The sequence below is a fragment of the Urocampus carinirostris genome, chromosome 5, assembly GCF_059441175.1.
Source record: "Urocampus carinirostris isolate Australia breed hairy pipefish chromosome 5, RoL_Ucar_1.0, whole genome shotgun sequence".
Taxonomy (NCBI): Eukaryota; Metazoa; Chordata; class Actinopteri; order Syngnathiformes; family Syngnathidae; genus Urocampus; species Urocampus carinirostris.
The window spans coordinates 36,697,761-36,711,909 of record NC_142353.1 but is presented as its reverse complement, the minus strand read 5'-3'; the positions used below and the strand labels follow the sequence as shown (position 1 = coordinate 36,711,909).

The 14,149-nt window shown below is 38.9% G+C and overlaps 1 protein-coding gene across 1 annotated transcript; it reads right to left on the bottom strand.

The window, feature by feature from the left end:
- Positions 1-686: 686 nt before the first annotated feature.
- On the bottom strand, positions 687-11,982 carry LOC148366198 (ras-related protein Rab-14-like). Its single transcript, XM_088336647.1, has 8 exons — positions 11,825-11,982; positions 11,419-11,478; positions 11,296-11,349; positions 4,995-5,172; positions 4,854-4,920; positions 4,689-4,776; positions 3,016-3,046; positions 687-2,949 (listed from the first exon to the last, which is right to left on the bottom strand). The coding sequence occupies exons 2-8, from the start codon at positions 11,468-11,470 to the stop codon at positions 2,772-2,774; spliced, it is 648 nt and encodes a 215-aa protein (XP_088192773.1). The 5' UTR covers positions 11,471-11,478; positions 11,825-11,982; the 3' UTR covers positions 687-2,771.
- Between the last annotated feature and the right edge of the window lie 2,167 nt (positions 11,983-14,149).

Sequence of the window (14,149 nt, the reverse complement as noted above, 5' to 3'; positions counted from 1 at the left end):
AATCGTAATTTTTAAGAACAGACACTGCTCTGGATGTTTCACTTCACCATTGCATTTTTCCCCCTCGTGATTAACGGTAGCTGGCACTAGTTGGTATTCCATTGTCCTATGAGGATTCATCGCCCCCTGCAGAACAGATGCATGCTTCACCTAAACAGGGCAATATGAAATGATTATTAGTGCAAGGATTTAGGGACAGACATTTATGGGCCATGGAAGAGAAAGATTGCGTTTCCCAGTGAAATTGTAACAGTAAGCAATTGAAAATATGCAAGCTATAATCAATTTTACCCAACATATATTTGTGGAGAGATGTGTCTAAAAAGAAAACGTATTCACAATTTACTCCAGATCTTAAAAAGTCTTGATAAATGCACATGTGATATCAAGAATTGCATTAGTAAATCACTGATACATTCAAGGCCCTTCAAAATACATGATCAACACCAGTATTTGTACTGGAGAGATTAAAAACACTGGCTTTGAAAGCCATTAAAAAGTGCTTGGATTTTGGCCACAAAAAACAACTAACTCACAGATAATCCCACTCCCAAGTTTGACACTATAAAAAAAATGTATCTGGTATCCGAAGTGGGTAAAACTAACCAATCAGATATAAATGAAACTTATTTAATTTTTCAACATCAAACTGATACACCACAGAAAAACAAACATGATTCATGATATTGATTTAATTTTTTAATGTCCATTTACACTTAAAGAACGTGATGACATCCCATAATAAGATGACCAAACGTGGAATCTATTTACTGTTATTTACATAGATGCTAATCCCGCACGCGAAGGGAACTGAGTGCAGTATAAATAAGTCAAATAATCACATTTTGTCTACGTTTGACGTGAAGACGGCGCCCCCTGCCGACTGTAAATGCTACTTGTCAAAATGAGCCATCTAAAAAAGTTCTCTTAAAACTTAGCTTTGTTTAGAATAAATTAACACTTGATTGGCGTGCGATTTAAGCTTTTCCTGATGAAATATTTGATAAATATGCAGACCTCGAATTTAAGTGCTGGATTTTAACATTAAAGGACTTGTGTTTGAGAAAAGTTGGATTAAAATGATGAACGTTTGCTAGTATACTTTTAGACACACACACACAGGAAAGATGCCGACTGAAGTCAGGGCTGCCGTCAACCAATCAAAGCAGCAAACAGAAAATTCTTCAGCGTTAACGGGAAGCCAAGAGCCAATGACTTGACTGTGCTGGTATAGCCTCAAAATATGCAGATGCCCGGAAATTAAGCAAACTCGCCAAACGCATCTGGAATGCTACTTCGGGAAAGATGAGTGGAACATTTTTGGTCAATAGAAAATTAACCTTCAATTTAAGGACTTGCACAAAACCTGAAAACAAAAAAAAAAGACCATTAAGATGGTTGAAAAGTCTTTTGATGTTACTTCAAAATATGTCGGTCCTCTCTTTGGGCCACTGATTTTATGGAAGGTGCAATTGAAACACACGGAAGTGGTACGGTGCACGAATTGCATGAGATGAGGATTACTGAAACTTCAGATTTTGGACCGGGATTTGGAATCATTACAACTCTGAGGCAGAATCTAGAGAAACAAGATATAGACTTTGGTCCTTCTACCTGTGGGTCTTTATTAGATCGTTCAGACCAGAAGAACAACTCCTGGTGGACTGTCTGAATCCCTGTATCATTCTTCCATCATTAGCTCCGTTTCAGGCTTGGACAAAGAAGGGCGGCTGGGCAAATTTGAGATCTTTATGGTGTGGGAATGAAAGATCAAGTAACTTCAGATATTAAGCATTGCTGGTGGACTGGCTGGAGCTTTGACCCAGTCTGAGATTATTATAGTTCTGGGTTTCTTGGATCTAAGAAGACCTTGTTGTATGACAATGGAGGTAAACATGTCTGAGAACTTCCAGTCCAGAAGGATGGCATCTGTATCTTCTTCTAAACCGGACTATAGTAGATACTTAGTCCGCGTAACGGGGACTTGGTGGACTTGAAATAGGTGGAAGAACTTCAAGAGCAGAGGGAGCGTTCTTCAAGGGAGCTATTTGGTATCCATTGCACGAGTTTTTGAGGCAACTTGTGTGGTCCGAGAATGAGAGCGTCTAGTCCGTGAACATAAAGACTAAAGGTTTCCAAAAAGAGATGCAATATTTATAGAACGTTATCTGGTAAATTGACAGAGAATGTCATTATTCAAGTTCTTTCTGATCAAAAAAGGAAACATTGCTTAGGACGTAATTTAGTCCACATTGATTTTGAACTTGAAAGGATATGCAATACTTTCCAGTCCAGAAGATATGTAAATATGTCTTTTGTATTACTATTATTATCTTTTTTTTTCACCTGTACTGATGCTAATCATGTTTTTTTCTGAATCGAACAAATCCGTTTTGGTATGGGAATGAGAGTTGGCATAAATATAAGGAAGTTCCTTCAGTCAAAACAAACAAAACAGTTCGGGACCATCTGGACTTAAAGTGTAGAGCTGGAGAAGACTTTAAGGAACTCTGCCGTTTGGAGGTTTTGTCATAAAACCTTTGGAATATGACAGGTCCAATTTCATATCCACATGCAGGAAACCTTCATTTCTTTTTTGGGGTGGAATGAGTCCACTGGACTAGATGTGTTGAAATTAGAGGACATCCTGCATTGGGGTTCCATAGCGAGACATCAGGGATTCAAGTGAGTTCTTAGCAATTCCAGACCCGGAGAACCGGCAAAGCAAAAAAGAAGCTACCCGTCTGTCCTCGTGTCCGTCCTTTGGTGGGTTAGCAGTAGCATCCTTCTTTGGGGGGCTGGCTGTCCGCACTTAGCCGTCCCCCCTGCGGTGCAGACGGCTTGTGTTGCACTCCCGACTCGGCGGCGTTCAGGTCCAGACTGCCGTCCTGGATGTTCTGGTAGATCCGCTTGGCTGCTTCCAGGAAGGCCTCTTCTACATTCTCGCCTCTGCACCACCACAACAATATCATAGTGTGTGTTTGTGCGAGAGTGTGAACGGGTGCCTGTACTCACGTCTTGGCGCTAGCCTCCAGGAAGAGCAAACCTAAATCACAAAATGCAAATCAAGGTTTTGAGAATGCAGACATCAAACAACTTCTTGCTTCATCAACCGATAGTCAAATTGACCATTGGTCGGCAACCACCGGGCTGTGGAACGGTACCGAAAGACGAAAAAATGCCTAATTCTTTGTTTGTATTATATTTATTTATGTAAACAAACATTTCTTCAACCAAAAATAAACTCAAAGTTTGTATACGCGTTATACTGAGGTTTTATTGTTGTATATCATCTTAAATGAGCAATTATTCGCCACTCAACAAATATTAATAATTAAGCGTCTGCTTCTTTATACCCTTTTTCGAAAATGTGATGTTAACATTATTTTTGTTGTTGAGTCATTGTTTTGTCCCGTTTTTATTTTATAATGTTCAAAATAAAGTTTTCCTTCATTCCATTTATCTATCTATCAATAGAGAGCGAGCCAGAAAGACAGAGAGAGAGAGAGAGAGAAAAGGAAGAAAGAAAAACAGAAAAAGGAAAGAGTGAAAGAGAAAGTGAGGGGAAAAAGAAAGAAAAAGAAAAACAGAGATAGAAGAGAGAGAAAAGAAGAGAGAAGGAGACAAAAAGAGGAAGAGAAAAAAGAAGAGAGAGAGAAAAAAAAGAGAAGATAAATAGAGAGAAAAATATTGTATTTCCAAGCTGTCTCCCTCTTGAGTACTAACCAAGCCCTGCCCATGCTTAGCTTTCCAAGATTGGGCATTTTTTATTGGGTACTTTGGCCATAAAAATGCTGAATTCATTTTCTTAGATTTAGATGCAAAGAAAATTGAACCCAGATCCCGGCGGTGAGAGCGCTGAATCCTAACTAATAACTGTTAGAATTGCAGATGTTACAGCATGCGTTGCCCTGGACTGGCATTGCCTTTGTTGCTTCTTGTTTTTGAGTTATCAATTTAGTCAGGCAGTTGAGCTGGTTTCCTTCTTAGCTGTTATATCAAGTACTTTTGCCCAGCATACTTCCCATGGTCTGGTTCAGAGAATTATTTTGTTGGGGTTCCTATTCTGTCATCCCATTTTTGTTATTCAATACACCCACATTTTTGTTACACCGTTTCCTTATGTTGACTCCATTCTTTGCTCCAGCACACTCACGTTCCCATTTTTTCTGGTTTAAGTCATTTCTGTAACACTTTGTATTATATCTAGGAAAACCTACAGCTTGCGGGCTGCAACAGATGATAAAGGAAAAGGCATCATGTTTTCTCATCGTCACACTATTTATTAATTACGGTGCCACATTGTAATGGAGCATTGTGGGAAAGAGTTCAGCCAAAACAACCCTGTACAACGTGCTACTGTGATTAAAACTAGTGTGATGAGATGAATTTAATATATTTTCCTGTGTTATCTAGTTGTCCAGTGATTACACAGTGAATTTTGACTTACTATTATATATTTTTTTGTTGTTGTCAAAAATGGAATAGAATATAGTCAGACACTACATCAGTCCGTGGTACAAAAAAGGTTGCCAATCACTGAAATAGACCATTGCCATGCGGGGAGGACAAACCCTCAAGAAGCTCCCCTGTTATGATTGCGAGCATATAAGCTCGTAGCACTCCAAAATGGACATTCATATTTTACAAAAATTGACTTCAACCCGGAGTAACTAAAAGGTGCACACCGTTCTCATCAGCAAACTGTTTGGCTTCTTCATATGTGACGTCTCTCTGCGCCTCCAAGTCGCCTTTGTTGCCAATCAGGATGATCACCTGCACGAGAACATATTTACATTCCAGTATTGCTGGGATTCCCTTTTGAATATAGAAAGACATGGAGTGGTTCTCACCGTGTTTGGGTTGGTGAGGTTCCTGGCGTCTGTCAGCCAGCTGCTGAGATGATTGTAGGTGCTTCTCCTGCATAAACACCCCCCAACATCGAGTTACCTAAACGCAACCTGGAGATGTCATCACAGGGTGCCACCCTCTACCTGGTGATGTCGTAGACCATGAGGGCCCCGGCGGCCCCCCGGTAGTAGGACCGGGTGACGGCCCTGAAACGCTCCTGGCCTGCTGTGTCCCAGATCTGAAGTTTCACCTTCTGGCCGTGGACCTCCATGATCCTGGTGCCAAACTCGACTCCGATGGTGTGAGGGCAGTCGGCCATGACTGTGCACAGTGATGAAACTCCTCATTAGTAACGCAAGAAATAAAAGCTTCAGATAGCCACAAATAGTTCTCAGTTGGGTTGGGGTCTTTGTATATTTCTGTAGCAAACACTAAGCTCTAAAATCTGAAAATGATTGTGCATTTTAGAAAAGATATAACACATTTACCAAATTTTCCGCACTATAAGGGGCAACTAAAAACCCCAAATTGGCCAGAAATTTAAATGTGTGTCTTGTAAAAATACAGTGAGGCCCATATACCAGAAAATACAGTGGATAAAATTTGAAATACATTGTTAAAATAAAATGACACTGCATAAGCTAACTGTTCGGCCTTTGAGAAACCTATAGAGACTAGTCATCCTCAACTACTCTCGTCATTAACATGTTAATTGTTCGTTGCTCAAAAGAAAGAAAAAATAGAGACAGTAGCCCAGACACCAAATTTTGAACACTCATTACAAATCCCGTCAAGTAGTCGGGACATAGTTTGTCTATGTAGATGGCAAAAAAGGGATACTGGGGAGTAGGGACAACACAGTAACCATTTATAAATGAATTATTTTTTGTCGTGAAATCAAATGTTGATATACGTTCTATGAAATACATTATTTTAATATAAATGTATTTATATATTAAGCAACCCTAGCTTTTACTGTAGTTTTAATTCAATGTGCCTTAAAGACTAATGCGCCTTATACGGCGGTCTTAAACTTTTATCCTGGCTGCCGATTACTACCCCCAGGATGAAAGTTTAAGGCCCCTGCCTTAATATGAAAGTTTAAGGGACAGTGTGTATAGTTTGCCCACTAGATGTCACTGTATTATATCTTGCCATCGAGAATGAGTGCTAAAACCACAACAGAAGAAGACAAAATACATAGACGCAAAGTGACCAAAACCCAACTTATTACTTTTGAAAAGAATAGATATAAGAAAAAAAGGACCAAAGAGATAAAAATGAAAAACAAAAAATTGAGAAAAAAAGTGAAATTTAAGAAAAAAAAAAAGAAAATTGCATTTTCCCTCATTTTTGTCTTCTTTGCTTTTCTTTCTTTTTCTCCAGTTTCCCTTTCTAGCTTTATTTTCCCCTACATTTTTTTTCTATTCTTTTTTTCCATTTTAGCCTCTGTCTTATTTCTTCTTCCCTATTAAATATTCCTTTTTTAAAGGCTGGGTAAAAATGGGAAGAATAGGGGTGTTTTTTGCTCACATTCAGTCTCCATAGTTTATGGTCTTCAAGGGACTAATTTTTCTTTGCACAACACACTACAGCGACACCTAGTGGACAAATATAATACAGTCCCTGTCTGTTCAAGAACAGCAGCATGTTTTTATCAGCGCTGTTATCGTGGTAATTGTTATTTGCCCCAACCTCACCCGGACCCTAGCTTCAGCAGACCCGATCTCAACTGAGTTTGAGACCCCTGGCCTTATATATATAAAAAAAAATCATATTACAAAAGAAGGTAAGCCTTATAGAGCAGAAAATACAGTAATGAAAAACGATCAATTCAAACTTATTTTTCTTTTCGTGATCTTTTACATTTTTTTCCATTGTGCTTGTGAGTATGACGCCATGAGTTGCTGCAAATAGTCCTTTGTCAGGACACTTTGTTCTTTGACATTTCAACATCATAGAAAGGTCATAATGAAAGGTAATTTCAAACTCAAACGCAAATGTATTTGACAACTGTTTACTAGGGGTGGGACAAACAAATGGAATAATGTTCTGGTAGGTAATGCATCCATGGGTTAAGAAATGCATATCAAATTAGGTCTCCTTTACGCTAACTAGTCACAAAAAAAGTAGCTCTAAGTTTGAAAAAGGTTGGAGACTCCTGATCTAACCTATAATGCAATGGTTATGCATTTTCTTCTCAGTTATTTTATAATCCACAAAGCAACCCGTCACGTTCGATCCTGGACTTGCAATGTGTTCATAGAGCAGACACTATGACTGAACATTAAAATATGCAAGGAAAAAGATCAGGAGACTGAATGTTAGATGTTCCAGTTGCATTCCAGATGTCTACAATTTAAGTGCTTCTGGACATATCACGGTTCACGGATCCCTTAACCGCATATGTTGTCTGGGAACCAATGAGGACGCAACTCTGGACAGCCTTCTCCACCGTTGATGGCCCCTGACCTGTTCTTGGGTCGTGGCAAATTCAGAATCAGTCCATTCCTTAATGTTGTAGGCCCAGTTCTTTTTCAGTGTTCCGCTCTTTCTGCCCCTTAGGACTGTGCCCTGGAGAATTATCTTGGTGACAATCATGTGACGTGACCATACAACTGAAGTTTCTGTATGCACATTGTTGACAACAGTTCTTCATAGGGTCCAATGTGCCCGCTGATGCTGTTGCGCATCATTTCGTTTGTGATAAGGGCTAGGTAGCTGTTGGCTAGAAATTTTCTGTAGCATGGCATCTCCGTGGCCTGGATTTATTTGCCAGTTTTGCTTTGACAGTCAATGTCTTGCAAGAATAAAGGAAGATGCAAGTAACCAGCACGTCTGATCTTTGATTTGACTGCGATGTTCTTGTATCTCGAGATGGGTTTAAGTCTGGCAAGTGCAGCTGTGGTTTCAAGTCAAGTCAAGTCATTTTTATTTGTATAGCCCTAAATCACGAAGAGTCTCAAAGGGCATCACAGATTATTACACTATATTACACAGACTATTTTTCAGCCGACGAGAAGAGTAGGTTATTCATATGCTATGGAGTAGAAGTGAGTTTTAAGCTTAGATTTAAACATTTCCACTGAGGTTGCAGACCGGATCTCAGGGGGAAGAGCATTCCACAACACCGGTGCCCGGATGGAGAACGCTCTCGAACCAGCAGAACACTTCTTTGCTCTTGGGATCACCAGAAGACCGGCACTCTGGCCATGATTTCTGGTTCTGATGACATCTCCAAGATATTAACATTCAGCAACATGTTCTCTGTGGTGGATGGTGATATTTGTGGTGAAAACTTGGGGATTGTTGGTCATTACTTTTGTTCTTTTCTATGGTTATTTCCATTTCTCTCAATATACGTTTTTTAAATTTGAGGCAAACAATAAGTCAACTATGTTTTAAGTGAGAAATTAAAATTTTAAAATGGCCGAAAGATTCAAAATGTTGATTAAGCAGATTATGTTTCCTTTAAAGCAGCCAAGATTTAAATTACCACCAATACCGCCTCATCATGTATATTGGAGCAAAAAAGAGAATCGTAAAAACAAGCTGAGTGAGCACATAAACAAGCGGCTCCTTTAAAAGTTAAATCTTTTCCATTTACTTTTCTCTAACATGCACGGACATTACTACGAGCTTGAACATTTTTAACAGTGCATTCAACATTGTTTTGATACAATGACTTGCAATAGAAGAACGCCAATATTCATATAAATGCTTATTAATATACCAAGTAATAAATATTGTATCAAAAACCAAACTGGTGAGGTTCAACCGGGAGGGGAATTGCGGTTTTATTTTACTGCCTTTAAATGCCTTTCAAATTCCATTTTGGGGTTGTAATTTTTATAATGTGATACTGTGACATTTTGGTTCAAGGTTAATGTAAGACTCTCATACCGGCCCAGGCCTGGTGAGGGAGTCTTAGCTGTACATATTTTTAAAATATATTGGATCAAATTTTGAAATATCAGATCAATCTAACCAAAGAACCTTGTTGATCCATTCTAATAGAAAATAGGATATAATTCAAGTTAAGAGTCACACTTTGAAGTACACCATCGCAATACAGTGCTTAAGTCAATTTAACTGTAAGGTATGGAATAAGATGTTTTTTTGGCCCCCTTTTATGGCATTTGCCTCACTATGTGACATCAAGGACAACTTATTTCACCACCCCACAAAAGTATAATATTCAAACTTAGCAGTGTCAGAACATATGACGACTTTGTCTCGAAGATACATGTCTGCTACTGGTCGATATAAAATGCCGGTCGGCTATTGATTTGTGTCACGACATCATGAAAATACAGATATGCTGTTGGCTGTACTCCCACTAAGATTTTATCTTTCTTCGTTCAGTTCAGAATCCCGGGTAATTCACAAAGACGTTAGCAGCCGGCGAAACAATACTGTATTTGTTTGTACTGTATTTATTCGCTATGGGTCCCAAGGCTTGCAGTGATGCAAAAGGGGAAGCATAAACATAATAAGCTTGCAAGTTTCAAGAAATACGAAAAAAGCATAGGAATTGCTGCCGTTGCTAAGTAGCAATCAAGACGGTGATTAAAATAAAGCAACTAAAGCAGGGCAATCTTCTAATGACATGACAAGCCTCACAAAAGTTTCAAAATCAGTTGCATTTTTAAACAGCTGTATCCTCAGCAGCCAAGCGAAACTACACTTTGACTTAATTTCCAAAAATATTGTGCAACGGAAGGTATTTTAGTTGTCATGTCAACTTTGTTAAATGGTAAATAGTCTGGATTTATATAGCGCTTTTCAAGTCAATGAAGACCTCCCAAAGCGCTTTACATTGTGCTTCACACGAGTGAAGATATAAAAACAGGAAAGACCAAAGAAAAGTAAAGATCATGAATAACAAGTAAACAACAGATTACTTGCAGTTTTAGGTGGAATATACGGATTAAGTGCAAATCCCAGTAGTGTATAGTGTTTGTATTGGATGTTAATACTTTATATATTAGCATTGAATGCTTTATATTTTTCAGTTATTAGTCTTTAAATTGTATATTTTGTCAACAGGAGTGCAACTGTAATTTTGTTGTAGCCACACAATGACAATAAAGTTGATTCTGGTTTTCAGGATTAGACAGTTTCTGAACACAACAATGCCAGACATTTGAAAGCCTTGGCATGATCTAGGAATGATCACCATCTCATGCTCTGGCCACCCAGATCCCACACCATCGGAGTTCTTTTGGTGGGGATTTGTGAAAGGATTGGTCTATGTGGCCCCTATTCCAAGAGACGTGCATGAGCTGAATGCACGGATAGCAAGCTGTTGCAACCATTGACACGTTTGGAAAGAATTTGACTATCGACATTATGTGTGTCATGTGACCAATAGTGCTCACACTGAGCATCTTTTAACATTCAGTGTAAAATTGAGATTACAAGCTTTGTGAATTTACCGATTGTATTTTTACATCCTTATTAATTCCCAAGATATTCAAAGTAAAATAGCCCACAATACAGACGCTGCCCCACTTACGGACGAGATTCCGGACAATTGTTCGTAATTTGCTTCAGTGCTATATTTTGTGTGTTTAAGGTTTGTATAAGTATGTTTAAGGCATGTATAAGTAACAAGTATTGTTTTGTACTCAAAAATAAACATTTTATAAAATAATATGCTCTATAAATTTAAATTAGGTAAAGTGTAACTTGGTTTTGAAAAAAACTCTTCAAGAGGTCGTCCTCCGTGATAGAGAATGGACGAAAAAAAGCGATCCAACTGTTTTCTCAACCGCATCAAGCTTTCTTATTCCACTTTTATTTCAAAAGAAACGGCTGGCCTCTTCTTTAAACTTCACACCAACCATATTGAATGGATGCTCGAAATAGTAAACAATAAAAATGTCAAAGTTCTTAGCGCGCTGGAGATACAGTATAGAATGTTTACACATGAACAAGAAATAGGATTTCTTCTTCGGGATGGATAATGAGTGAGCTCTCACAGCGCCACACGCTGTTAGAGGTGGAAAGAAGCACTACAGTACTGTCTTCTACACGGAAGAAGGTGAACAATACAAAATCTAACTTACAGCAGGGTCCGGATATTTTTCAACATCCCGAAAAAAATGTTTGTATCTACCAGTGGCTCAGGAGGTAGAGCGCTCGTATTGGGATCAAGGGATCGCAGTTCGAATCCCGGCTCCTCCGTGTTACATGTCGAAGTGTCCTTGGGTAAGACACTGAACCCCTAATGCCCCCAATAAGCAGGTTAGCGCCTTACATGGCTGCACGGCCGCTATTGGGAAATGTGAAACACACTGTAAAGCGCTTTGGGAAGTCTTGACTTGAAAAGCGCTATATAAATGCAGATCATTTCATTTTCATTTCATAAGTCGGAATGGTCGTAAGTTGGGGAGCGTCTGTACTTTGGCAACACGATTGTATATTAAAAAGGTAACATACATTTCTTCTCTGTGAACTGATGCAGCAGACATGACTTCCCCACGCCCATGTCACCTAAGAGAAGAGACACGAAGGTAAACTATCTATTGATGCTGTGTGGAGGGTGTGGTCATGTCGTCTTACCAATGATGATATACTTGAAGATGTAGGAGTAGTTGTAAGGCGCAGCGGTCATCTTTGCCCCTACGACAGGAAACACGAACAAAAACAACCTGATGAAATTTAGATTATGATTAAAGTCATGGGCGGCGTTAATAGGCCATTTATATTAGGGTGCTAACACTTAACCGAGTGTTTTCCCTCAAGCTTTAATTTTTACTTAACATTCAACACAAAAAAGTATATTTTACGGAACATTAAAAAATACCCATAATAATTCAAAAAGAAATATTTTTAAAAATGTATATTAGTAGTGCTAACGAATAGCTAGCTAAACGCTAGTGCTCTATATAGTGCTATCAAGACTGACGTATACTAAACGACCAAGCAAAGAAACAAAATAATTCCTCAAATATATTTACTTTTTTACCTTCCTTTCCGTGTTTTTGTTTTAAGCGTTGAAAGATGACAAAGCAGCGGGAGCTCAGACGAACAAAATGGGTTTGTTAGCCTCCAACAAGAAGCCTCCTCTTTTTCTTCCGCAATACTTCTTCTCCGCCCATGAAAACTCGTGAAATATCGCGAGATGATCTCGTAAATCCGCGTGACTCGGTGACTTAGATGCAGGGACCAAACAGGATATATTTGTTTTTAATATGAATGTATTTATTTTGGCATCATTCCAAACAACAATACAGAGTCATCAAGTTCAAAGGAACAGAAAGTGCTTTAGAAATACAGAGGGAAAAAAGTCAAGTCGTGTTTATTTGTGACGCCCTTAATCACAAGGAGTCTCGAAAGGCTGCACAGACCACAGAATATTGGGAATTGTAGTCTTTTATGACACCATCCCCTGATCTAAAACCTACACGTGGGCAATGAAAAACTCTAAAACCTCAGCATGAGGGAAATGAAGAAACCTTAAGAAGGGACCGCAAATGAGGTAATCCATCTTCCAGAAAGACCAGGGCGCAATGGATGTTGCACTAACAAACAATAAAAATAAAATAAAAAATAATTAAAGTATTGTTCGAACCTCACATTGTTTGTTTGCTGCTGTTGGTGTCAGTGGATTTGTTCAGACCAAAAAACAATCGACTTTGGCCTGGACGGATCTCTTGACACTAACAAAGATGTTAAAAATGTCAGAAAAAAATGTTAAAACGTCATATTGCCAGACATAACGAAATTGTGAATATGCTTGAACGCTGTTAAGATTGTCGAGAAGGGTTTTTCAAACCTCACATTGTTTGTTTGCTGTTATTAGTGTCAATAAATTTGTTCAAACCAAAAAAATAATAAAAAATAAAATAAAAAGGATCACCAGACTGCAACTGATGTTACAATAACAAAAAATTACACAGACGTTGTAAAAATGAAAGATAGGTTCTTCATAAGCTATAGAATATAATTGTCATGATTACCAATGTGAATCACCTGTGCCTGCTCTTTTGGCGCCAACCGCTGCAGGCTCTGATTGGCTCCCTGTCCCTAATCAAACCCAGTCCTGTCAATCCCCTGTTGTCAGTCCGTCTGCGAACCTCAGTGTATACTAGGCAAGCCTTTTTCGACCCTGACTCCCACCTGTTCCGTTTTTGATCCCGGCAACGTCTGCTCTCCTGTCCTGGCTTACGACCCGTTTCTAACCCTGACCACGTTTTTGCTCTCCTGTCCCAGCTATCGCCATTGCTCGCTACGGAAGATCCGCTTCCGTGTTCGGATTGTTATCCGAACACGGGAGCGACTTGCTTCCCGCGCCTAGCGAACGCCGGGTCGTGGGCGCAGCCCTTCCTCTTTTCTTTAATAAAACTTGTGAGAAACGTAACGCAATTGAGTCCTGTGTCTGTTCTGGTCCTGACAATCATTGTGTTTTAATCTTAGATTTAAACCCTTCCACTGAAGTTGCAGATTAAATGTAAGCGGGCAGCACAGTCCACAGCACCAGTGTCCAAATGGAGAATGCGGTCGAACCTGCAGATTTCTTCTTGGCTCTTGGGATCACCAGTAGACCGGCCTTTTCTGGGTCAAGGCTCTGAGCAGGAGCATAGGTGGAAATTAAATCTGAAAGAAATAAGGGGCTAGTCCATTTGCAATTTTGTATTCTACCAAAAGAACTTTAAAATCACATCTTAAGCTAACAGGGAGTCAATGCAGGTAGCTAAAATCGGGGTAATGTGGTCAAACTTTCCTAGTTAAAAGTCTCGCTACAGCAAAGAAAGTAAATAAATCAAGTAAAAAGAAAAATAAATATTTTTGACATGTTTAATTCAATACAAGGGCAATATCCCTGAGGGTGCGTAGTTTGAGGGGTCTTTCAAAAGTTTCAAATTAAATGTATTTATTACATTCGCTGTCCAAAATTGACATCTCCGGTATAACAGGTGGCGGTCTGTGGGGGTTCATTTGTTTAGATTTCCGAATTTCAACTGTTATAGAGACAAATTGCTTTCAAACGGCATTCGCCAATTTGCTAAATTCAGATTTATGTGGATTGAAGTCTGTTTGATTTTGAAATGTTTACAACTTAATACTACACCGTTATCGTCCATCAGATGCGAAAATGACCATATGATCTCCTTATACCAATAGTCCAAATATTAATTACTTATTTCCAGGGTTGGGCAGGGTTTCTTTAACTGGATTACTTTCAATTACTTTTGGATTACTCCAATACCAAATATGCTAATAAAAGACAAAAGAAACTAAATATGAATAAAATGATGACTCACAACACGTGGTAAGCTTTCTCTGCTGG

What these genes read in the sequence shown, in the direction of transcription:
- LOC148366198 (XM_088336647.1), bottom strand. Translation starts at nt 11,470, where the DNA reads ATGACCGCTGCGCCTTACAACTACTCCTACATCTTCAAGTATATCATC. An exon ending in ATGGTCTACGACATCACCAG is followed by an intron (nt 4,921 to 4,994) that starts GTAGAGGGTGGC and finishes GTGTTTATGCAG; the next exon opens with GAGAAGCACCTACAATCATC. An exon ending in ACCTCACCAACCCAAACACG is followed by an intron (nt 4,777 to 4,853) that starts GTGAGAACCACT and finishes GTTCTCGTGCAG; the next exon opens with GTGATCATCCTGATTGGCAA.